The 26446-nt window shown below is 46.4% G+C and overlaps 1 protein-coding gene across 1 annotated transcript; it reads right to left on the bottom strand.

The window, feature by feature from the left end:
• Positions 1-57: 57 nt before the first annotated feature.
• On the bottom strand, positions 58-26092 carry taf11 (TAF11 RNA polymerase II, TATA box binding protein (TBP)-associated factor). The gene is made up of 4 exons (XM_072480503.1): positions 25275-26092; positions 9324-9411; positions 6914-7010; positions 58-3975 (listed from the first exon to the last, which is right to left on the bottom strand). The coding sequence occupies exons 1-4, from the start codon at positions 25631-25633 to the stop codon at positions 3845-3847; spliced, it is 675 nt and encodes a 224-aa protein (XP_072336604.1). The 5' UTR covers positions 25634-26092; the 3' UTR covers positions 58-3844.
• Positions 26093-26446: the final 354 nt, after the last annotated feature.

The raw sequence follows: 26446 nt of genomic DNA, 5'->3' as shown, positions 1-26446 counted from the left end.
TGAAAAAGCAGAAAAGTATGACTCAAAACTATAAAAGAAAATCAATTTCAATCTAGGTTTAATTTCATCAAGTTTTATTCATTTAAAAATCAATTTCCATTGCAGTCAAATTGAGGCAAGTTTTACAATCAATCATTCCAAGTAATATATAAAATACAAAAAATGGTGGAAAGAACAATATACTGATCATTAGGGCTTTTTACATAGTCAAGTTTCAAAGTTTAACTCATTAGAGTTTGTTCATTGTGCAGGTGGGATATGGCATTGGACTATTCTTAAATCTTGTCATTTTAGGTCTTAATTAATTTAGTCGTTTTGAATTTCATAGCTGGTAGATGCTGTGAGTTCTGTCGTCAAGTAACAAGCAGTGAAGTACAGAGATTGGCAGTCACCTTACATAGATGTGATCGAGTTAATTGCATATGCTCGCCAGTGTCTCCAGACTGCAATAATGTAAGACTATGTAATTAGAGTCCAGAGTTACTTTGCAGGATCTTTTCTGAACACTTTAAAGCATTTCCCTTGATTCCACTCAGGTGCCCCATATTGCAATAGGGGTCAAAAACAAAAATGTAAAACTGAGATTATCGTTTGAGGGCATGGCATTTCATCTTCAGATGCATGTGCAGAGATGGTCGTTAGCTCATTTAACAATAAATGTGACATTTCAGATCTCATTTCAGATTTGCCTTGATAAATATACCCAATAGTTTGACGGTGTTATGATGTGATTGAGAGTAAACGAGCAGGAACTGTAAAAACTGATATTGAAAATTAGAATATTACGAGCTTCTGCAAATACGTTGGCAGGAAGAGAGTAGCTGAATATATTTCCCTTAGAGGATGAGACTGGGGGTTAATGGGAAACAAGAAAATAGCTGAGTGTTTGTACAAATATTTAAAATACACTTAAAGCATCCCAGAAGGTACAAAATCAGGGGCAAAAGGGAGGCATGAACTTGAAACTACTGAAACAACTACAGGCAAACTAATGGAAAAGTTCCCTGCACCTGATGGCCTGCGTCGTAGAACCTTAAAGGACGTAATAGCAGAGATAGTGGATACGTTGTTTGTAATCTCTCAATTTTTCAGGTTCTGGAATGGTTCCAGTGAACTTTTATTCGGAAAAAGTAGGAAACCGAAAGCAAACCAAAGGCGAGTTAGCCCAATATCAGTCATTAGAAAAATGCTGGAATCCATTATTCATGAGGGTTTACAAGGTTGTTTCCTGGGATGAAGGGGTTGTCTTATGAGCAACAGTCAGGCCTATACTCATTGGAGTTTAGAAGAATGAGAGGTGATCTTACTGAAACATAACATTTTGAGTGCACTGGACTGAGGGGATCTAGAACTAATGAAACTTTCCAATGCTCTGTGTTTGGGATCTGTCCATGCAGCTTTGTGTTTCTCACTGCCTCCCGCTTTGGCTGAAAGGGTGGAATTTCGCCCCATTTATCACAGACATCCAGAGCTCTATGTATATGTAAAATTAACATTCTGCTGCACAGGATAGAGCAGCACAGTGGTTAGCACTACTGCCTCAAAGATTCAGGGACCTGGCTTCAATTCCAGCCTTGAATGACAGTGTGGAGTTTGCAATTTCTCTCAGTGTCTGCGTGGGTTTCCTTCAGGTGCTCTCATTTCCTCCCACAGTCCAAAGATGTGCCGGTTAGGTGGATTGGGCATGCTAAATTGCCCCTTACTGTGCAAGGATGTATAGGTGAGGTGAGGTAAGGGGTTGAAGGGAGTGGGCCTAGGTTGGGTGCTCTTTCAGAGGGTTGGTGCAGACACAATGGGCCAAATCGCCGCCTCCTGCACTGTAGGAATTCTATGAATTCTACACATATCAGAGTTCCAGCAGAAGCATAGAATCCCTTCAGTGCAGAAAGAGGCCATCGAATCTGCACTGATCCCTTGACAGAGCATCCTACCTTGGCCCTATTCTCCGCCCTGTATCCTCACCCTAAGGGGCAATTTAGCATGTTCAATCCACCTAACTTGCACATCTTTGGACTGTGGGAGGAAACCGGAGCACCCGGAGGAAACCCACGCAAGACAAGGCAAGAGAGTGCAAACTCCACACACTGACCCAAGCCAGGAATCGAACCTGGGTATCTGGCGCTGTGATGCAGCAGTGCTAACCACTGTGCCACCCAATAATTGAAACTAAAGACTTCAGCCAAGTCACATAGATAATCGTTAATTCATTACTTATTAATCCAACACTTGATACTAATGTTCAGCAGATTTCTTAATTCTCCATCAGTTTCCAGTTAAATTTTACAGGTACTAATGTCTCTCCTGTGGCATAGGCTCAATTTCTCTTACTCTTTATTTTACATCTGGAAGATACTTAAGATAACCCTCCTTCCTCTGATATCCTCGCTCCACCCCACCCCTGTATGTTTCCTCATGTCTCTGATGGCTCTCACACACATTTCTGATGCACTCAATTTCTACTGCTTATCCTTAAGACGGAGGAGGGGGAATTTCTCCTGAGGGTGGCGACTCTTTTGAATTCTTCACCCTAGAAAGCAGTGGTGGCTGAGGCAGATTCTTGAACTAGAAGGGAGTCAAGTGTAATGGGAAGGTGGGAAATTTGAGTGGAGGCAAAGCTCAGATGGTTTATTGAATGGTGGAGCAGGCTTGAGGAGCCAAACAGCCTACTCCTGTTCCTATTTGTGACATTCACTCATCTCAATTATTCATATCTTCAGTAAAACTGCAGCACAGCAACATTAACAGGAGGTGAAAAAGGATAAGAAAATATTTCTAGGCATAAATGCTTTATTATTTGAAGTGTAGGGTTAGGCGTACCAAAGTCAATTTTGAAAGTAAAGTTTATGTTTAAAATAATCAGACCACTTTAGAGTAGAGGTGGGCATTCTGGAACATTTAAAATATAACTCCTGTTTAAAATAGTGATGCTGAAATAAACTGACCAGCCTTTTCGTATCTTTGTTCCTTGTAAACAAAGCATTGAGCTTTTACTTTTATATTTATAATTTTGCCTATTTTCATTATTTTAATCAGTTATAACCACCTATTCAATCATGTCCAAGATTATAAGTATTATTCTCGTATCCTTATCTGGTAGATTTTTAAGAATCACACTGTTGCAGATAATTTTGCATCAAGAACTTTATAAAGAAGGTACTTAGTATATTCTATACAGTGCCTTTACAAGTTTGAATTTCATTCAATGAAATACTATACACATGACTTGTAGGTTCAACAAATAAGCCAGCTTGTTAATGTTACTTTCCATATTTATAAAACAGAGAACTCAGTTGATCTCCAAAATACATTATAATATTTGCTGCAACAACTGACCTGACCTGTCCAGATTGTATTTACAATCACACATCCAGTTTTTAGTTTTTATTTCCAAATTTTAACCCATCCACATATTGAATGAGAAATGAAGCAGTCTGTTAATTGTATGAATATCTCTTCCCCCTTGGCTCTTTAAGTAATGTAGGGTTGTACGAATGCCCTCTGCCCCAGTGGGGCAGAACATTGGGAACTTGACATAAAATCTTAAGCATAAGTGTCTGAGGTAAGGGGATGCAAGATAAAAAGTCTGGATATTGTTTAATATACGAAAGGCAAGTTTCCCTGAATATTAATCTACTCCAGAAACCTGTACTCTCCCAGAAATTTGTTCTGGTTCCTTTTCAATTTGTACCAATATCCTTGCCAAAATAAACACTGAAAACCTGTTTCAAGTCCCCGTACCCCAATCTAGAAGAAAAGATGGTATGGACCCCACAACAAATTAAAATATGCAATGTACACCCCTGTAATTCGGTTTAGATTTGAGCATTCACTGATGCTGTTCTTCTCAATTAAATGAAACTTTCTTGTACTTTGTGTTTGGGATCTGTCCGCGCAGCTTAAGTCTTCTCACTGCCTCCCGCATGTGCTTTGGCTGCAAGGGTGGAGTTTCTCCCCATTTATCGCAGACATCCAGAGCTTTATGTATGTTTTGTTTTAAAAAGAAAGAAAAAGTCAGTACAATTTGATTTTAAAAAGAAAACAAACATTCTGCTGCGTAGCCTTTCCAGCATCCCAGCAGGAGCACAGATGCTTGAAGCTAAACACTTCACCTGTCAAGTAGCATCGATAATACATAAACATTAATTCATTACTTATTCATCCAACATTGGCTAAAACAGAAACCACAACTCCTAACTGATGTACATCAGATTTCATAATTCTCCATCAATGTTTCCAATTACATTTTAAAGGTACTAATTTATCTCCTGTGGCACAAGCTAGGCAAATGCTCAGTTTATTTCTCGTCCTTCGTTTTGTATCTGTAAGATGCTTTCTATAAATCTTCTCTCCTCTGATCATTTCCTCCTCCATCCAGACCCTGTAAACTCATTTCTCACTAATGGCACTCACATGCTCAATTTTCACTGCTTGCCCTTATTAGAAAGCGAAGGATGTGCAATAAGGTAGAAGCCAACATACTGGCATCAGCTTATGTAAGAGCTGATGCAATTTGCACCGATGTGGTGAAGGAGGAAAGAAAAAAACATCAGGCTGAGGAATGGAATTGGTGCACAAGAAGAAATAGCAGACTTGGACATGATTAAAGACATTCTCTCTAAGCTACACAAGAACCAATGTATGCTGCTCACAAATCAATTCCTCTAATTGGCTATGTGTCCTCAAACAAATCGGCCACTCTTTACCAGCAAAAATGGAAGTGTATTACACAGAAGTAAGTGACAAAGACATGGCCTGCGAGAAATTGTGAAAACTTAAAGCAGTAAGAAAGGTTTTTGAAAATAAAATGCTCAGTAATTGTTGTAATAGATGTCTTCATACGTACTGTAGTGCAGGGGATCCTTAGAACTATATTGCCATAATGCCCATCCACATCCAAGAGGCAGATTTGTGGGTGGATAGTGTTGAGAAAGGCACTTTAAATCTCATTTTAATATTGTCAGTGATTTTATTGTTTAATAAAGTTTATCAGGACATGGTTTGAAGAATGTCCCAGATGGGGTCTGTCCCAAGTTCGTTGTTGGCACAGGGGTGTATCACTATGTTGTCAGGAATGAGTAACTGAAGGTACACTGAGTATTTTCCCTTCCGGGCCCAGAAGAAGAAAATCCTAGGAATTGAACAAGTACATCCATCTTCTGCTCTCTACCCACCCCAGCAGTTAGTATTTTGCAGTAAAGGGCTGGAAATTTGAGCTGTCGTTGAATTCAATTAAGTTGAAAGTCCCACAATTTTCATTCTTGCACTGCTCATTACTTAAGTCGTCATTAGGTCTACAAAAACTACAAGAAATAAATTTACAGAAGCAAACTAGCTTCAACATTGAAGCTCACAAATGGGTTTCATGTTTCTTTCACTGACAAATGTCAATATTCAGAAGAAGCACTTCCTGACTATTCAGTTAACTGGTGCAGATACCTATCACATTTTTCTGACAGACTACACTCCAGCCTTGAAGCAAAACGTTACAAGCCATTATTACAGATGTTATAGCAGGGCACTTGGAAAAATTCACGGTAATCAGGCAGTCAACGTAGTTCTGTGGAAGTGAAATCATGTTTTACCAATTTATTGGAGTTATCTAAAGGAGTCACTGTGCTTGGATAAAGGGAATCGGCAGCAAGATTTCCAGAAGGGATTTGATAAGGAGTCACATTAAAGGTTATTTCAGAAAATAAAAGATCATGGTGTAGGGGCATATTGGCAAGTACAGAAGACTGGCTAGCTAACAGCAAGCAGCGGGTTGGCATAAATTGGTCTCTTTCTGGTTGACAGGACCTGATGAGTGATGTGCCACAAGGGTCAGTGCTGGGGCCTCAGCATTTTACAATTTATATAAATGACTTGAATGAAGGGACCAATGTTATGGTTACGAAATTTGCCGTCGACACAAACATAAATAGGAAAGTAAATTGTGAAGAAGACGCAAGGAGGCTACAAAGTGACAAAAGCCAGACAGAAACTAACTGTCATTTCTTGTGGAGATAATGGGAACTGATTATCATCTCAACAGGAATGATATCCTGTGAGCAATGTCCCGGACCAGTGTGTGGGTTCTTGCCTTCCAGGAACATACAAAGACTGGGATAAAAGTTAGCTGCAAAATCTGGTCTGGATCAACTCATACTGTGTATGTGTTAACATGTTGCACAAGAGGAAAGACAGCAGCTGGTACCTGCAAAAGTTTTTTTGGTCTCTCTAATTCCTGGAGCAAGCCAAATCAGCAAAGCCACAGCTGAAGAGGAAACTAGACAGCTTCTCAGCTAAACTGCAGGATCCTGGAATCTCAAAACTGACTATTCACCTGCTCAAGTCAACGCTGCTGGAATCTCGAATTGCAATGGCTACAACGTTCCACCATCTACTCCTCAAGTCGAAGATTGATTCATACGTTTTATTTTACTTAATTTTGGACTCAATTTTCATTTCTAGTCTGTATGAATGTATATGCATGTGCTTCAACATTTTTCTCATGTTTAGGAGCTAATAAATTCACTCTTTCTTTAACTCAAGAAAGCCTGGTTAAAAAGACATATAATACAACTGGGAAAAGATATTTGCAAGGGGAGGGATCCTTTTAACATTAATTTTATTCTGACCGACTAATAGGGTTGAATGAAGAAAGGGAGCCAGTTCATTCCTCGTCACCCGGGGTATAACAAATTGGGGTATCCCATCTGAAATTTAACAAATTGAGGAAACCTCGCCTGGGGACAGAGCTTAACAAAAGGTAAATGTAAAAATCATTTTGACCTCCTGAATCTCTTACCCCTATGTTCCTGACATGGCCCATCAGGAATCAACCTTCTAAAGCATAATTTTGGAATTTAGTCTTCCGTCTTCCCACCTCTTGCTTTTGATAATTAGCCATTTAAAAGTTTGACTGTTTACTCACCTTCTTCCATCACTTCGCCCACAAAGACTTTGGAAATACCAGACATGGCAATCACCACATTCTGAGATACTGAGCAGCCTGTGATTGACTGGATCAGCTAGAAAAGAGAATAAGGCAAAATCACAAATACTGGGTTAGGATACATGACATATACAAAATTATAGCTAACATTTTCTTTAAATTTTTATCCTCTAAGTAAAATGATCCACTGCAAAGAACCATATGTTCTTCCCTTTTTGAATGAGTTGTGTTCATTTTCAGCAAACATTAAAAACCTAATATTGCTTCCCGTCAAGCTTTTTGAAATATCACAAGTATTCACTGTCCAATTTGTACATTCCCTTCCATCTTCATCCAATTTTTTTCCAATTAAGAGGCAATTTAGCGTGACCAATCCACCTACACTGCACATCTTTGGGTTGTGAGTGACCCAAGCAGACATTAGGAGAATGTGCAAACTCCACACAGAACAGTGACCCGGGGACAGGATCAAAGCCAGGTCCTCGGCGCTGTGAGGCAGCAGTACTAACCACTGCACTGCCCTTCATTTTCATACTACAATACAAAATCCAATTCATAATGGGTGTGCTCTTGGATCTCAATTAAGGACAACACTTTATACATAGTAAATTGTATTGTGAATTAAGCTGTGGCATTGTACCTTGTAGATCAATAATGCACCAAAAATATCTTTTGATTGCAGCAAAAATGCTAAACGTTCAAAATTTGATTTATACAATTGTTGATAACAAACAAACACAAATAGCAACGTTTTTTTTTAAATGAAGGCAAACTAGACCAGGCCATTTTGTTTTAAACCACTTCAAAAGGAATCACAATTAAGTTTTCAGTTGCCTGTAAACTGGATTTAATATTTTGTACAATGAAAAAGGACTTGTCTGGTGAGAATATATAGGAACAATATATAAGAGCATCTTTTATCACCGTGTGTTAATTCTCATTCTTCCAACCAGACAAGAACTAGTGCATATCCTACTTCCTGGAAATGATTCTGCATGCAACTAAGAGACACAAGAGAATTGACAGATTGACTCTCAAAATCTCTCTCCTCATGGCTTTTGATAATATATTCACACTCCAAACAGTTAACATTGGTGTGAACTCAAATCCGTTGTGCACTGATGTTAAAATTGGGAGCATAAATCAGAAATTGGGCAGCACGGTGGCGCAATGGGTTAGCCCTGCTGCCTCACGGCACCGAGGTCCCAGGTTCGATCCCAGTTCTGGTCACAGTCTGTGTGGGGTTTGCACATTCTCCCCGTGTTTGCGTGGGTTTCGCCCCCACAACCCAAAGATGTGCAAGGTAGGTGGATTGAACACGCTAAATTGCCCCTTAATTGGGAAAAAATCAATTGGGTACACTAAAAAAAATTTTTTTTTTTTTTTTTAAATCAGAAATTAAGGCTTAAACTAACTATAAAACAAAGTCCTGACCCTGGATTCCAACTCTGCACTATAATTACAACATCTTTGTAAAGCAAAACCAGATCATAATTATGATACTACAGTGTAAATGCATTGAGTTACATTGTCATGTATGTGCCAATCCATCATACTGCACTGTAGAACTACACCCAATAAAGACCAGATTGAGATTATCCAATATTCATTATTTGAACAATAGTTGTACACATCTGGGTAAGAACAGAATCCATATCCCAAATAAAAGGGTATCATGCTTGCCCACCGGATTAGCCAGTCTAGAACTTGCTAATTCATTTTGCTTTACATATCTGCACCTTCCCTTGGCCAATAGTAAATCTGAAAAAGTACACATCCCAGATTACACACCTGGACAGCAGGAACAATCCTTCTAATAATCTTTATTAGAGTCACAAGTAGGCTTACATTAACACTGCAATGAAGTTACTGTAAAAATCCCCTAATCGCCACACCCCGGCGCCTGTTCGGGTACACGGAGGGAGAATTCACCTAACAAGCACGTCTTTCAGGACATGGTGGGAGGAAATCCACACAGGCAGGGAAAAAAGTGCAGACTCCACAGAGACAGTGACCCAAGCCAGGAATTGAACCCGGGTCCCTGGCGCTGTGAAGCAACAGTGCTAATCAATGTGCTACCGCAAGATCATTAACAATACCTTTCAAATTAATTGAGTGAAGAAAGAAAATAACTTTGAGATTTTTGCAATGTTCACTACTGATACACAAATACAGGGTTTCAGATGGATTTGTTTTAAATTTAAATAGTTAGCTACAATCGAAAAAAATGCAAAGACTAACAACTTTAGCTGGTTAATTGGTATTTCCAATTTAAATAAAAATTGAATTAAGAGTTAAATCATCAGCTTAATCTGAATGAATTTTTAAAAATTAAAACACTTGGTAAAGCAGAGCCCCACAAATGTAGAAATGGTGAAGAGTAACCAACCCTTTTAATAGCAGCTTTTGGAAAAGCAGAGCGACGATACATCTCATAACGGTTCAACTGCTCCTCCGAAAAGGATGAAACCAGGATCCTGGTGAAATAAATTGGTTTGTTTAAGTATATGTCACCTTCAGTGAACTACGATAACAGAATCGGCAGAGTTTTAAGAGGACACGTAATCTTGGTCCCACCCTCATTTGAAGCTTATTTTGGAAATTGAAAGATCTGAAGTCACAGCCAAAATGTTAAATCTTCTGAAGCAATATTTAACTACACCAAATAATGCCTCATCGTAGAACCATGTTGCAAGATCAAATGAAATAAACCTGCAGAGCTAAAGGGCACAGATAGTGTTACGGACCCCCAGCCAGCTCTGAACAGTGGATAAGAGACTGAACCAGAGCCATAACGTTTTTAAGTTTTAAGACGGTGCAGAAAGATCGATTCACACCAGGAGGGACCAGAAATAGGCTTGGCTATTTTATAAACAAACTTTATTAACACAAAAGAAAACAGTATTTAAACTTTTAACTTCAACCCTAACAATAGCAGATTACATGTAGTTTCTTAACCTTAGCACACTGTTTCCCCATAATGCACTAGTTCCCATTAAACAGCACTCTACAGAACATGTAGCTCTCATGCCACTTCACTGGCAGAAAATGGTAATGCTTGCATTTACGAAGCAATTTTTCCTCTGTTACAGAAATTCGTTCAGAACCCTTTTTCAAAGGCTGCCTCGGTGACAACTTTCATGACCACTCTCGGTCGATTTCCAAAGCCATCTCCTCTGTAATTTTCATGACCTCTCTCGGTCGATTTCCAAAGCCTTCTTCCCTGTAACTTTCAGATCAGCATTCTTTCTCGCTCTCTCTCTAAGCTTCCCCCAACCCCTCAAACAAAGATTCCCCGGGGTTTCCAGACGTGAACCTATCATCGTTATCTTAGCTTTTTGAAGGCCCACTCCCGTTTATACAAAAGATCAGAGCCATGCTATTGATATGCAACTAACCTCCCATTGATGGACAAGGCGGTCATCAGACTCTATCATGGGCTAATAGCTGGTTAGACAGGAGTGTCCCGAAGAAAGTGGTGCACCCCATGTATTCTCACTAACGAGTTGAAGTTTGATTGGGACAATGTAACTCAGCCAGGTGTGGGCATATCCCTCTGACTCCTGCTCGCAGTATTTTCCTTCTGTCAGTTTAACCCCTAAATTGCTTGCTACATCGTCAATATCATTTCTGGACCCGAATTCCTAATATCCCCCTCGCGTAACAATAGATATAACAGAATCATTAAGATTAAAGGATACTGAAGGGGAGAAGACTGTTCCCTCTGTGATGAATGTATGACTTTCTGATATACTGTATTATAGGTATTTGGTGCAATAAAGACCGCCAAAGAAAAACCAGGCAACGTGCCTCAATGACTACCGTCCGGTGGCCCTGACTTCTGTCGTAATGAAGTGCTTCGAGAGGTTGGTCATGAAGCGCATCACCTCCATACTCCCAGAACGTCTTGATCCACTGCAACCAGTCCACACATCTCCCTGGCCCTACACTCACCCCTAGAGCATCTCGACAACAAGGGCTCCTACATCAGACTCCTATTTATTGACTACAGCTCCGCCTTCAACACCATAATCCCAGCCAAGCTCATAGCAAAGCTCCAAAACCTAGGACTTGGCTCCTCACTCTGCAACTGGATCCTCGACTTTCTAACCCACAGACCACAATCAGTAAGAATAAACAACACCTCCTCCACCACATTAGTACTCAATACCGGGGCCCCGCAAGGCTGCGTACGTAACCCCCTACTATACTCCCTGTACACACATGACTGCGTGGCAAAATCTAGTTCCAACTCCATCTACAGGTTTGCTGACGATACGACCATAGTGGGCCGGATCTCGAATAACGACGAGTCAGAATACAGGAGGGAGATTGAGAACCTAGTGGAGTGGTGCAGCGACAACAATCTATCCCTCAATGCCAGCAAAACTAAAGAGCTGGTCATTGCAAAGTACTGTACACACCCCTGTCAGCATCAACGGGGCCGAGATGGAAATGGTTAGCAGTTTCAAATTCCAAGGAGTACACATCTCCAAAAATCTGTCCTGGTCCACCCACTTTGACGCGACTACCAAGAAAGCACAACAGCGCTTATACTTCCTCAGAAAACTAAGAAAATTCGGCATGTCCACATTAACTCTTACCAACTTTTACAGATGCACCATAGAAAGCATCCTATCTAGCTGCAACACAGCAATTGCTCGGCCCAAGACTGCAAGGAACTTCAGAGAGTCGTGAACACAGCCCAGTCCATCACACAAACCTCCCATCCATTGACTTTATCTACTCCTCCCGCTGCCTGGGGAAAGCGGGCAGCATAATCAAAGACCCCTCCCATTATGTATTTTATTTTATTTTCATGTACTTAATGATCTGTTGAGCTGCTCGCAGAAAAATACTTTTCACTGTACCTTGGTACGCGTGACAATAAACAAATCCAATCCAATAAGGGTAAAAGTCTTTGTTAGTGTGTGTATGACTGCCGCAGGTCACGCGTTTTAAAATCACAGCCTGTGTGAAGGAATAACACCAATACAGACTGGTTAGGCCAAAGAGGTAGTTTCCAGGGTGTAACTTCCATGTAGTACCATGAAAATCCAGTTGTCTTCATTCTCCAAATTACTCAGTCCTCTTTATGAAAAAAAGACATTATGCTTCAAGAAATCCACTTTTTTTTTTTTGTAAATATATTTTATTGAAAATTTTTTCCAAACAACAATTTTTCCCTCTTACAAAGCAAGCGAAATAATAAAACAGACATTTTTAACAATACACAGGTAACAAAACCCCATTGTCTATTGACCTAAACTAAACTAACCCCCCCCCTCCTCCCCCTGGGTTGCTGCTGCTGGTCATCTGTCTTCCCTCTAACGTTCCCCTAGGTAGTCGAGAAATGGCTGCCACCGCCTGGTGAACCCTTGAGCCGATCCTCTCAGGGCAAACTGTTCCAGTTTAATGAACCCCGCCATATCATTTATCCAGTCCGGGGGGTTTCGCCTCCTTCCACATGAGTAGGATCCTGCGCCGGGCTACTAGGGACGCAAAGGCCACGACATCGGCCTCTTTCGCCTCCTGCACTCCCGGCTCTTCCGCAACTCCAAATAGAGCTAACCCCCAGCCTGGTTTGACCCAGGCCTTCACCACCTGTGAAATCACTCCCGTCACTCCCTTCCAATACCCTTCAAGTGCCGGGCACGCCCAGAACATATGTGCGTGGTTTGCCGGGCTCCCGCCACACCTCCCACATTTGTCCTCCACTCCAAAGAACCTGCTCAATCTTGCCCCCGTTATGTGTGCTCTATGTAGCACCTTAAATTGAATCAGGCTAAGCCTGGCGCATGAGGAAGAGGAATTTACCCTGCTTAGGGCATCAGCCCACATACCCTCCTCTATCTCCTCCCCTAATTCTTCTTCCCACTTTCCTTTTAGTTCGCCCACCGACTCCTCCCCCTCTTCCCTCATCTCTCTATAAATCTCTGACACCTTGCCATCTCCGACCCACACCCCTGAAAGCACCCTGTCCTGTATCCCCTGTGTCGGGAGCAACGGAAATTCCCTCACCTGTTGTCTAGTAAATGCCCTCACCTGCATATATCGCAGGAAATTTCCCCGGGGCAACTTATACTTTTCCTCCAATGCTCCCAAGCTCGCAAAAGTCCCATCTATAAATAAATCTCCCACCTTCCTAATTCCCAACTGGTACCAGCTCTGAAATCCTCCATCCATTCTTCCTGGGGCGAACCTATGGTTGTTCCTGATAGGGGACCCCACCAGGGCTCCTCGCACCCCTCTCTGTCGCCTCCACTGTCCCCAGATATTCAGTGTTGCCGCCACCACCGGGTTCGTGGTAAACTTTTTAGGTGAGAACGGTAGCGGCGCCGTCACCAGCGCCTCTAAACTCGTCCCTTTACAGGACTTTCTCTCCAGTCTTTTCCACGCCGCTCCCTCACCCTCCATCATCCATCTATGTATCATTGCCACATTGGCGGCCCAATAGTAATCACCCAAGTTCGGTAGTGCCAGTCCAACTCTGTCCCTACTACGCTGAAGGAACCCCCTCCTTACTCTCAGAACTTTCCCTGCCCACACGAAGCTCGTGATGCTCCTATCTATTTTATTAAAAAAGGTCTTGGTGATTAGTATAGGGAGACATTGAAATACAAATAAGAACCTCGGGAGGACCATCATCTTAATTGCTTGCACCCTGCCCGCCAGCGATAGAGGCTGCATGTCCCACTTCTTGAAGTCCTCCTCCATTTGTTCTACCAGCCGTGTCAGATTAAGTCTGTGCAAGGTTCCCCAGCTCCTAGCGATCTGAATCCCCAGGTATCGGAAGTTTCTTTCCACTTTCCTTAGCGGTAAGCCTTCTATCTCTCTACTCTGGTCCCCTGGATCTATCACAAATAATTCACTCTTCCCCATGTTTAGCCTATACCCCGAGAATTCCCCGAACCCCCTCAAAATTCGCATAACCTCTATCACCACCCCCCCCCCCCCCGCTGGGTCCGACATGTATAACAATGGCTCATCTGCGTATAACGAGACTCGGTGTTCTTCTCCCCCTCTAATCACCCCTCTCCATTTCCTGGAGTCTCTCAATGCCATGGCCAGAGGTTCAATTGCCAACGCGAACAACAATGGAGACAGCGGGCATCCCTGTCTTGTTTCCCTATATAATCGGAAATACTCCGATCTATGTCGACCTGTAACTACGCTTGCCGTCGGAGCCCCATAAAGTAGTCTAACCCAGCGAATAAACCCGTTCCCAAACCCAAACCTCCTTAACACTTCCCATAAATACTCCCACTCCACCCTATCAAATGCCTTCTCTGCGTCCATTGCCGCCACTATCTCTGCCTCCCCCTCCACTGGGGGCATCATTATCACCCCTAATAGTCGTCGCACGTTAACATTCAGTTGTCTCCCTTTTACGAACCCTGTCTGGTCTTCGTGCACCACCCCCGGGACACAGTCCTCTATCCTCGATGCCAGTACCTTTGCCAGCAATTTGGCGTCCACGTTCAATAGTGAAATAGGTCTATAGGACCCGCACTGCAACGGATCTTTGTCCCTCTTCAAAATTAGCGATATTGTCGCCTCCGACATCGTCGGGGGTAGAGTCCCCCCTTCCCTGGCCTCATTGAATGTCCTCGCCATCAACGGGGCCAACAAGTCCACATATTTTCTGGAATATTCCACCGGGAACCCGTCTGGCCCCGGGGCCTTCCCTGCTTGCATGCTTCCCAGTCCCTTAATAACCTCGTCCACCTCAATCGGTACCCCCAGGCCTACCACCTCCTGCTCCTCCACTTTCGGGAACCTCAATTGGTCCAGGAACTGCCGCATCCCCTCCTCTCCCTCTGGGGGTTGAGACCTATACAGTTCCTCATAGAAGGTCTTGAACACCTCATTTATCTTTCCTGCCCTTCGCACCGTGTCTCCCCTTTCGTCTCTAATTCCTCCTATCTCCCTCGCTGCTGCCCTCTTTCGCAATTGATGCGCCAACAGGCGACTAGCCTTTTCCCCATATTCATACCTCCTCCCCTGTGCCTTCCTCCACAGTACCTCCGCCTTTCTGGTGGTCAGAAGGTCAAACTCCGTCTGGAGTCGTCTCCTCTCCCTGTACAATTCCTCCTCCGGGGTCTCTGCAAATTCCCTGTCCACCCTTAACATCTCCCCCAGTAATCTTTCCCTTTCCTTGGCCTCTGTTTTCCTTTTGTGGGCCCCAATAGAGATCAGCTCTCCTCTGACCACCGCTTTTAATGCTTCCCAAACCACTCCCACAGGGACCTCGCCGTCGTCATTGACCTCCAGGTATCTCTCAATACACCCCCGCACTCTTGCACACACTCCCTCATCTGCCATCAGTCCCACATCTAATCGCCAGAGTGTTCTCTGCTCCCTGTCCTCTCCTAATTCCAGGTCCACCCAATGTGGGGCATGATCCGAAACCGCTATGGCTGAGTACTCAGCTTCTTCCACCCTAGAGATCAACGACCTTCCCAACACAAAAAAATCTATCCGGGAGTACACTTTATGGACATGGGAGAAGAAGGAAAACTCCCTAGCCCTAGGTCTAAGAAATCGCCATGGATCCACTCCCCCCATTTGGTCCATAAACCCCTTAAGTACCTAGGCCGCTGCCGGCCTTCTTCCGGTCCTTGAGCTGGATCTATCTAGCCCCGGGTCCAGCACCGTATTAAAGTCCCCTCCTAAAATCAAGTTTCCTGCCTCCAGGTCCGGTATACGCCCCAGCATCCGTCTCATGAATCCCGCATCGTCCCAATTTGGGGCATACACATTAACCAACACGACCTCCATTCCCTCCAGCCTACCACTCACCATTACATATCTACCTCCGCTATCTGCTACGATGTTCTTTGCTTCAAATGCTACCCGTTTCCCCACCAAAATGGCCACCCCTCTGTTCTTTGCGTCCAGTCCGGAGTGGAACACCTGTCCCACCCATCCTTTCCTTAGCCTAACTTGGTCCGCCACCTTTAGGTGCGTCTCTTGGAGCATAACCACGTCTGCCCTTAGTCCTTTCAAATGCGCGAGCACTCGGGCCCTTTTTATCGGTCCGTTCAGGCCTCCCACGTTCCACGTGATCAGCCTCACTAGGGGGCTACCTGCCCCCCTCCCGTGTCGACTAGCCATTACCTTCTCTAGGCCAGTCCCATATCCCGCCTCCGCGCTCCCGCTCGCTCCCCCAGCGTCGCACACCATCCCCGCCCACCCACTCTTTAGCCATTTCCTTTTGGATTTCCGCAGCAGCAACCCAGTTGTCCCCCTCCCACCCCCCCCCCCCCCCCCCCCCCCCCCCCCGGCTAGATCCCTATCTAGCATGATTGCTCCCCCCATATCACTTCCGTAAGTCAGCTGACTTCAACTGACCCCGGCTACTCCTGCTCACTCCTCGACCCCCCCCCCCCGTGTGGGGGAACTTCAATCCGCCTTGCGCCTGTCTTCCCGCCTTATTCTTTCTGGCGCGGGAACATCCCTTTACCTGACCCGCCTCTTATGGCGCAGCTCCCTTTCCCCTCCCCCCCTCCTTCCCCATTCTCAGACTATGTCCCGTCTTTCCCCCCTCACCGGCGCCCACATTTCCCCAATGTCTCCCCCCTTCTCTGTTTACTTCTCAATTAACTTCCACTTCAACATTAACAAAAACAATAACAATAACATTTCCTGCAGCATCAGTCCCTCAGTTCCGGTCCAATTTCTCTTCTTTGATGAAGGACCATGCTTCCTCCGCCGTCTCGAAATAATAGTGTCTCTCCTGATACGTGACCCATAGTCTTGCCGGCTGCAGCATCCCAAACTTCACCTTCCTTTTATGCAACACCTCTTTGGCTCGGTTGAAGCTCGCCCTCCTTCTCGCCACCTCCGCACTCCAATCCTGGTATATCCGTACCACAGCATTCTCCCATCTGCTACTCCGCACCTTTTTAGCCCATCTCAGGACCTCTTCTCTGACCTTAAGGCGGTAAAATCGCACGATTATCGCCCTCGGTGGTTCTCCCGCTTTTGGTCTTCTCGCCGGAATCCGATTTGCCCACTCCACCTCCATGGGGCCCGCAGGGGCCTCAGCACCCATCAGTGAGCTCAGCATCTTACTTGCGTACTCTCCACAGTCCACTCCTTCCACACCCTCAGGGAGACCTAGTATCCGAAGGTTCTTCCTTCGCGCTCCGTTTTCTAGGGCCTCGATCCTTTCAGTACACTTTTTATGAAGTGCCTCGTGCGTCTGAGTCTTAACCGCCAGGCCCAGGATCTCGTCCTCAATATCTGTCACCTTCTGCTCCACCACGCGGAGCTCAGTGTCCTGGGTCTTTAATGTCTCCTTGAGCCCCTCAATTGCCTGTAGCATCGGGGTCAGCACCTCCCTCTTCAGCAGCTCCACGCACCATCTCACGATTTCATCCTGCTCAGGCCCCCATGTCGCCTGCGCTTTCTCCGCCACCATCTTGTACTTCTCTCTTTCTGACCCTTTGGTCGACGATTCCTCGCGCTGCAGCCGCCGCCGGCGGTTTTTTCCTCCTTCGTTTGGGGGGGACCCCCTTCTCACACACCCCACACCGGGTTGCGTCGTCGAAAAATTCCCCGTTGGGGCTCTTAAAAGAGCCCGAAGGTCCGTCGGAGCTGGAGCCGCCGAAGCGTGCGGCTAGCTAGGCATCACCGCAACCGGAAGTCCCTTCAGTGGCTTTGATGAGATCTTTTCACAGTTGTTCCTTCTGCTGCTAGAATTCACCTTTGATACAGGCCCTCAGGTCAGCTTGCAGCTTTAAGCTTGCCCTTCCCCCGCCTGCATGCTGGAAGAGGCCCCGTTTATCCTGCAGTTGCAGCCAAATCTTTTACTGTTTCTGCCGTGTCTCGCAACCAAGAGACATACCCTTCCTGGGGGACACTGTCGGGGGAATGCTGCAGCCTTCTTCCCACACCGGGAAATGGCAAACAAATGCCGTGGGGGCCCTGTAACGAGCCCAAAAGTCCGTTCCAAGCAGGAGCTACCGAATATGCGACCTAGCTCTGCATAGCCGCACCCAGAAGTCTCGAAATCCACTTTTTAAATGCCCTCTGTGTAAAATAGTTTCTCAGAGCTCCCTTTAATGTACTGAAGCACAGAATTTATGTATAAGATTCCCCAAGTTGAAGTCAGGATCTGTTGTTGTGGTGCCATGAAGATGCTTTCTCCTTCGTGTGACTGAATGCCAACAACTAGCTAGCAGTCAACAGACATTCAATTTCACTTACAGGATCCGTCAGCATTATTGATCATGAGAACATAAGAACTAGGAGCAGGAGTAGGCCACCTGGCCCCTCGGGCCTGTCCGCCATTCAATGAGATCATGGCTGATCCTTTGTGGACTCAGCTCCACTTTCCAGCCCAAACACCATAACCGTTAATCCCTTTATTCTTCAAAAAACTATCTATCTTTATCTTAAAAACATTTAATGAAGGAGCCTCAACTGCTTCACTGGGCAAGGAATTCCATAGATTCACCCTTTGGGTGAAGAAGTTCCTCCTAAACTCAGTCCTAAATCTACTTCCCCTTATTTTGAGGCTATGCCCCCTAGTTCTACTTTCACCCGCCAGTGGAAACAACCTGCCCGCATCTCTCCTATCTATTCCCTTCATAATTTTATATGTTTCTATAAGATCCCGCCGCATCCTTCTAAAGTCCAACGAGTACAGTCCCAGTCTATTCAAACTCTCCTCGTAATCCAATCCCTTCAGCTCTGGGATTAACCTAGTGAATCTCGTCTGCACACCCTCCAGCGCCAGTACGTCCTTTCTCAGGTAAAGAGACCAAAACTGAACACAATACTCCAGGTGTGGCCTCACTAACACCTTATACAATTGCAGCATAATCTCCCTAATCTTAAACTCCATCCCTCTAGCAATGAAGGACAAAACTCCATTTGCCTTCTTCATCACCGTTGCACCTGTAAACCAACTTTTTGTGACTCATGCACTAGCACACCCAGGTCTCTCTGCACAGCAGCATGTTTTAATATTTTATCATTTAAATAATAATCCCTTTTGTTATTATTCCTACCAAAATGGATAACCTCACATTTGTCAACATTGTATTCATTCCATCTGCCAGACCCGAGCCCATTCACTTAGCCTATCCAAATCCCTCTGCAGACTTCCAGTATCCTCTGCACTTTTTGCTTTACCACTCATCTTAGTGTCGTCTGCAAACTTGGACACATTGCACTTGGTCCCCAACTCCAAATCATCTATGTAAATTGTGAACAGTTGTGGGCCCAACACTGATCCCTGAGGGACACCACTAGCTACTGATTGCCAACCAAGAAACACCCATTAATCCCCACTCTTTGCTTTCTATTAATTAACCAATCCTCTATCCATGCTACTACTTCACCCTTAATGCCATGCATCTTTATCTTATGCAGCAACCTTTTGTGTGGCACCTTGTCAAAAGCTTTCTGGAAATCCAGATATACCACATCCATTGGCTCCCCGTTATCTACCGCACTGGTAATGTCCTCAAAAAATTCCACTAAATTAGTTAGGCACGACCTGCCCTTTATGAACCCATGCTGCATCTGCCCAATGGGACAAGTTCCATCCAGATGCCTCACTATTTCTTCCTTGATGATAGATTCCAGCATCTTCCCTACTACCGAAGTTAAGCTAACTGGCATATAATTACCTGCTTTCTGCCTACCTCCTTTTTTAAACTGTGGTGTCAGGTTTGCTCATTTCCAATCTGCCAGGACCACCCCAGAGTAGCGAATTTTGGTAAATTATCACTCGTGCATTTGCAATTTCCCTAGCCATCTCTTTTAGCACTCTGGAATGCATTCCATTAGGGCCAGCAGACTTGTCTTTCAACATCAGTTTAAACTGAGAGTCAATTAAATGTTCAATTTCTGGCAGTAGATTCAAAGTCAAGCACAAAGAAAAATCCTGAGATTGTTCCACATTGCTAAAGTAGAACTAATAATGTTTTTAAGTTTCAACATACTTTCTGCTTAATCATTATGCAGACCATTCCTCTGTTATGGGCGAGGCGTTTTCAGAACCCCAAAATGTATCATGGAGTTCAACCAACCTCCCCCTTTAATGCATTTGTTGCTTTTCCTAGCACACGGCTTGTTCCCTCGGTGTGGGATTACAATTATGGACACGTGGGTTTTTAAACACAAAGCACTGTTTATTCCATGAACTCAACTTAACATCTTAAATAAACATTGGATCTCTGAACACCCCTTACTTCAAAGATAACTCCGAAAATATTGCAACAGTAAATAATTCCTCAAAATGTTCCTTCAAACTTCCAAGAGACTTAACACCTTTAACAGAATCACATCAGGCTTTACTATTAAGAGTTTAAATCACCCAAATGATCCAGAGATAGTCTTACATGGCAGAGATCCAGCTCACTCCAAACACAGACACTCCCAAGCTCTTTTCAAACTGCAAAACTATACTGCAAAATGGCTGACTTGACCTCAGCTCCACCTACTCTCTGACATCACTGTTTTCTTAAAGGTACTGTAGCCACCTAAAATGGCTGATTCCCTATTAATTTGGCCAAAACCCGATTTAAAATGGCTAACCGAAAAGGCTGATGGGAAAAGCAGCCAACAGGACACAAACGGACAGCTGCAGACAGAATAGCGTATTCGGCTCTGGGGAAGTCGGCCCAGATCGATACTCAGGACTATTAGCAGCACATCAACCCAGACATCTGCAGTTTAATCGGCTATCCCCGGGAACAATTGTAACATATTAGCAATTGAATGCCGGGCCAGACCTGCAGGCGCCTGCAGTGGCCGAAACAAAAACAGGTGAACGACCACCCCCCGATCGAGGAATCGCCCCATTATTGGAGCATATCGAACCCAGTGATTGGGAACAAGTCCAATCACTTGGGACTCAGGGTCAAGGGCCGCCCCGAGAGGCGGGAAGCCCCTGGGCCCTATAAAGTGAGGGGTCAAGTTCAGATCTCTCTCTCTCTCCCTTCTCTTCCTGCTCGCAACCTTCGCAAGAACCTTCGACAAAGAAACAGTAAGTTTGACTCCAGCGATCGCTACCCGATAGACACTCCTAACCATCGACCTTTATCAGCCTTTGAATCCCACGGGCTCAGGACCAATTCGGAAAAACCATTCGTTTCCCTGACCTGGTGGGCCATTCCTAAAGTTAAGTATTGGCCTGTTAGTTGTAGGTATTAGTCCAGAAGTCGCATTATTGTATAAGTATTAATTGCTGTATATAATAAATGATCATTGATTTCAATCTTACTAAGCGGTGTGCTGCATTATTAATCATAACTTGAACCACGTGGCGGTATCAGAAAGGTACCTGTCGACTCGTGAGCAAAGGTGACAGAATTAGAGCTAATAAAACTAAGGCTAATAAGAGCAACAGTACATTGCTTAAACATCCATGTCTTAAAGATACTCTCACATGACACCTCCAATACTATAGTTCCCAAAAGTGGCATGGACTGGCAATATGTTGCTAGCCTCCCTTAACAAAGTAAAACAAAATTAAATCTTGTTTTCAGATTAAATAAAATCATAAATGTGGAATTACTGATCAGCTAAAGATTAATCAAGCAGTTTAGAAATCAAATCCCATTACAACACACTGAAACCTATGGATGCTCTTTGAAACCCAAGTTACAACTTTATTCGCACTCTGCACCATTTCAAAGCTTTTTTAGTTTACTGCAGTTAAGAATTAGGGATTTATATTACTTTTACTCTGCAGTAAAAATGTGTCAGTAGAGACTTTCATTCTCTTTAATGCTATTGGTATTCCATCCATTCCAGTTCTCCCAACATTATACTGATGGAGTCAATGTTTTGAGCACTGATTGCATACCACATTGTAGATGGCATTACACGGACTGTTCCCACAACGATCAAGAGGAAGCTGCAATCCGGCTTCAGGGAATTACACATTGTTAGCTCACACACTTGTACTGATGGGAGAGGAAGGATAACTGAGCATGGTTCCTACAGGCAGGGTTTCGAGAATAATGATGATAATGCCAACTGATTTCTGATCCTCTCTCTCCCCTATACTTATCAATCCAATTGACAGCAGCTTTCAAATGATTCAGTGCAGGCCGACTGGGAAAGTGGACCAGGATCCTGCAGTATATCTTCTGACCTATTGATTTTCACACTTTTTTTCCGACGACCCATTTGTACAGGATGGCTGACTCTCGCGACCACGCCAAATTCACAATAGATTCTCCATAGTTACTTTTCAAAATGTCACACTCATTGTTGGTACTTTGGTATTAATAAATGTAAAAATTGTAAATTGTGCTGCTGTTTCACCTATTCTGACACCTTGCTAAAGGGTGTAACTCAGGATCATTCGATTATTTTAATATCTTCCCACCCATTGTTAGCATTTGGAGAATTGCGTGCAAGAGCTGGAAAGATTAACAGGCTCAATATTACACAGTTTTAACAACGTCATGTTCACTCAGTCCAAACCTAACATGACCTCGGGTAGGAAATTCAACTTAAAGCTTCCACAGGAGCCCTAACTACTGAAATAAAAACACAGTCAGATTGTCACTGAACGCCTGTCAGTACCGTTTCCCAGGAAAATATGGAACAGATTGAAGGCATGCTAAAAAAGGCAATGCTGGGCACAACTCAGCTGACCAATATACAAAACGTGCAGACACATTCCATTCCATACACCTGCAACATTTTACCGGCTCCTGTATCCTTCAGTGTCGTCTAGTCACCAGCTAACAACTGAAGTCCCGATAAAGCTAGAAGCAAAGGTTCTTGTGGTACAGGAACCAATTCAGCTGATGGAGTCCATGTAGCCACACGGCAGAACCGAGTCTTGGGGACGAGTTCCTGGGGAGAGGGGGTGGATACTGTCGGGGGAGGTGATGAAAAAATAAGCGTTCTTGAAGGACAAGCGCCTCGGTGTGGAGAGACAGTTCAGAAGTGGAAGGAGTGAACCTGGGTGCTTGCAGGAGTGGAGGAGGCTTACATCCAGGTTAACTGAGAGAATGATAAAGGAATCACAGGGTTTGTTAGCGACATACCAAACTCAAGAAATAATACAGATACTGACGCTGAACACAGTAGCAGGAAGTGCCACCCAAAGAGAATTTTACAGGTCACTGGCTGCAAATTGCTCCAACTGCACTGTGGCCGAGAGAGGCAAGGAAGTCCACAGCATCGGTTTCTACATGAACCTCATGTGGTCATACACTGTACCGCAGTGAGAATTTACCTAGCAAGAAAACTGAAAAAATGGTCAGGCCATCTTTGGGGATCATTTTTGGTGACCTTTTGGCAACCCATAAGACATATGACCATAAGACATAGGAGCAGAATTAGGCCACTTGGCCCATCTACACTATCCCGCAACCCATCCGGGGTCGCGGCCGATACTTTAAAAATCACTGCTCTGACCCACTGTTGCTGCCCACCACAGAAATTTAGACAGAGTCAGCAGTAATGAGTCAAAAAGAAATAGAAAGGGGAAAGAAACAGAAAGTGACATTAACGGTTTGGCAGGATTCTGGTTAAGGTTTGTTGCTGTAATATGAATATAGTTCATTCTTTTCAGTCACTGAGCGACAGAGTTTACAATATTTCCGCATCTTGTGAAATAGGAATCCTGGTCCGGAATGGTTTTTTACCCCATTTTGGCCGTTGGGGAACAGGTCGTTAAGGGTCAGGGGGGAACAGGTCGCTAAGGGTCGGGGGGGAACAGGTCGCTAAGGGTCGGGGGGGAACAGGTCGTTAAGGGCCGGGGGGGGGGGGGGGGGGAGAACAGGTCGCTAAGAGTGGTGGGGGGGGGGGGGAGAACAGGTTGCTAAGGGTGGGGGGGGGGGAGAAACAGGTCGCTAAGGATGGGGGGGGAAGAACAGGTCGCTAAGGGTGGGGGTGACGAACAGGTCACTAAGGGTGGGAAGAACAGGTCGCTAAGGGTGGGGGGGAGGGGGAGAACAGGTCGCTAATGGTGGGAGGGAGGGGGGAAGAACAGGTCGCTAAGGGTGGGGTGGAAGAACAGGTCGCTAAGGGTGGGGGGGGAGAACTGGTCAATAAGTGGGGGGGAAGAACGGATCACTCACTACAGGTGGAGGGGAGAACAGGTCACTACGGATGGAGGGAAGAACGGTCGTTAATGGGGGGGGGGAAAGAGAGAGAATAGGTTGTTCAGGATCGGGGGGTGGTAGAACGGGTCGCCAAAGGCCGAGGGGCTGGTTGACAAGTGCCGGGGGGGTAGTTGCCATGGGACGATTGCCCAAGGGGCGGGGGGGAGGGGGGGGGGGAATGATTGACAAGGGGCGGGGGGGGACGATTGCCAAGGGGCGGGGGGACAATTGAAAGGGGCGGGGGGGGCGGTTGCCAAGGGCCGGGGGGGGCGGGCAGTTGCCAAGGGGCGGGGGGGACGATTGCCAAGGGGCGGGGGGACGATTGCCAAGGGGCGGGGGGACGATTGCCAAGGGGCGGGGGGACGATTGCCAAGGGGCGGGGGGACGATTGCCAAGGGGCGGGGGGACGATTGCCAAGGGGCGGGGGGACGATTGCCAAGGGGCGGGGGGACGATTGCCAAGGGGCGGGGGGACGATTGCCAAGGGGCGGGGGGACAATTGAAAGGCGCGGGGGGGGGCAGTTGCCAAGGGCCGGGGGGGCGGGCAGTTGCCAAGGGCCGGGGGGGGCGGTTGCCAAGGGCCGGGGGGGGGCGGTTGCCAAGGGCCGGGACGGTTGCCAAGGGGGGGGCAGTTGCCAAGGGAGGGTCAGTTGCCCAGGGGGGGCAGTTGCCAAGGGGGGGGCACGGTTGCCAAGGGGGGGGCACAGTTGCCAAGGGGGGGCACAGTTGCCAAGGGGGGGGCACAGTTGCCAAGGGGGGGGCACAGTTGCCAAGGGGGGGGCACAGTTGCCAAGGGGGGGGCACAGTTGCCAAGGGGGGGGCACAGTTGCCAAGGGGGGGCACGGTTGCCAAGGGGGGGGGCGCGGTTGCGAAGGGGGGGCGCGGTTGCCAGGGGGGGGCGCGGTTGCCAGGGGGGGGCGCGGTTGCCGGCGGGGGGGCGCGGTTGCCAAGGGGGGGGCGCGGTTGCCAAGGGGGGGGCGCGGTTGCCAAGGGGGGGGGCGCAGTTGCCAAGGGGGGGGCGCGGTTGCCATGGGGGGGTGCGGTTGCCAAGGGGGGGGCACGGTTGCCAAGGGGGGGGGGGGCGCGGTTGCCAAGGGGGGGGGGCGCGGTTGCCAAGGGGGGGGTGCGGTTGCCAAGGGGGGGGTGCGGTTGCCAAGGGGGGGGCGCGGTTGCCAAGGGGGGGGCGCGGTTGCCAAGGGGGGGGCGCGGTTGCCAAGGGGGGGGGGGGGGAGGCGGTTGCTAAGGGCCACTCACTGCATCTTCTGAATTTCGTCCTCATCCACTTTCTGCTTCTTGTCCTTTTTGTCTCTGACCGGCTCCATCCGCAGCCGCTTGGCCTGTTGGGCGGCGTCTCCTTCCTCATCATCCTCCTCCTCGGCGCCCTCTTCCCTCGGCTCCGCTGCCGCTGCCGCCGCCTCCTCCCCGTGGGGAGCCTGTTTTCCACCCTCCGCCTCCTCCGCTGCCGCCTCCTCCTCCTCTTCCTCCTCCTCGCTGCTGGGCCCCGGCTGCTCGGCCGCAGCGTCAGAGGAGGTCACGGCGGCAGCCGCCTCTCCGGCCTTGGGCGACTCGGCCGCTGGCGGTGCAGAGGGTTTCACCTCCGGCTCCGAATCCATGGCGCTGGCCTCAGGCCCAGGCAGACGGGTAGGGGGGAAATACAAACTGCGCGGAAATCGCGAATTCAAAACCCGCTGCAGCTGAACTCCGACTTTGGCAGAATGTTCTGAGGGGAACCTCGGCCATTCAGGGAGGGCAGTCGTCAATCTGTCAGGTGGCTGACAAGTGGCAAGTTACATTCGCGCCACACAAGTGCCAGGCAAAGACCATCTCCTACAAGAGAATATCGAACCACAGTCCGGTGACATTCAATGGCTTTACCATCACTGAATCCCCCACAATCAACATTCTGGGGTTACCATTGACCAGAAACTGAACTGAACTAGCCATATTAATACTGTGGCTACCAGGGCAGGTCAAAGACTAGGAATCCTACCGCGAGTAACTCGCCTCCTGATCTAGCAAAGCCTGTCCACCATCTACAAGGCACAAGTCAGGAGTGTTCTGGAATACTCTCAACTTGCCTGGATGAGTGCAGCTACAACAACATCCAAGAAGCTTGACACCGGGGTGGTGCAGTGGTTAGCACTGCTGCCTCAAGGCGCTGAGAACCCTGGTTCAATCCCGGTCCCAGGTCACTGTCCATATGGAGTTTGCACATTCTCCTTGTGTCTGCGTGGGTCTCACCCCCACAACCCAAAGATGTGCAGGGTAGGTGGATTGGCCACGCTAAATTGCCCCTTAATTGGAAGAAAAAAGAATTGGGTACTTTAAATTTAAAAAATAATAAGCTCGACACCACCCAGGACAAAGCAGTCCGCTTGATTGCTCCCTCTTCCACAACCATTCAAACCCTCCACCACCGACGAACA

Source organism: Scyliorhinus torazame, chromosome 17, assembly GCF_047496885.1.
Source record: "Scyliorhinus torazame isolate Kashiwa2021f chromosome 17, sScyTor2.1, whole genome shotgun sequence".
NCBI classification, from domain to species: domain Eukaryota; kingdom Metazoa; phylum Chordata; class Chondrichthyes; order Carcharhiniformes; family Scyliorhinidae; genus Scyliorhinus; species Scyliorhinus torazame.
Note: the sequence above shows the minus strand (reverse complement) of the source record. Positions and strands in the feature narration are given on the sequence as shown.

Excerpts from the sequence above, each read along its gene's own strand:
- taf11 (XM_072480503.1), bottom strand. The coding sequence starts at position 25,633 with ATGGATTCGGAGCCGGAGGTGAAACCCTCTGCACCGCCAGCGGCCGAG. Across the intron at positions 9,412-25,274 it reads GACGAAATTCAGAAGATGCA|GATCCTGGTTTCATCCTTTT; the intron begins GTGAGTGGCCCT and ends TTATTTCACCAG. Across the intron at positions 3,976-6,913 it reads GGGCGAAGTGATGGAAGAAG|CTCTGGATGTCTGCGATAAA; the intron begins GTGAGTAAACAG and ends ACATACATAAAG.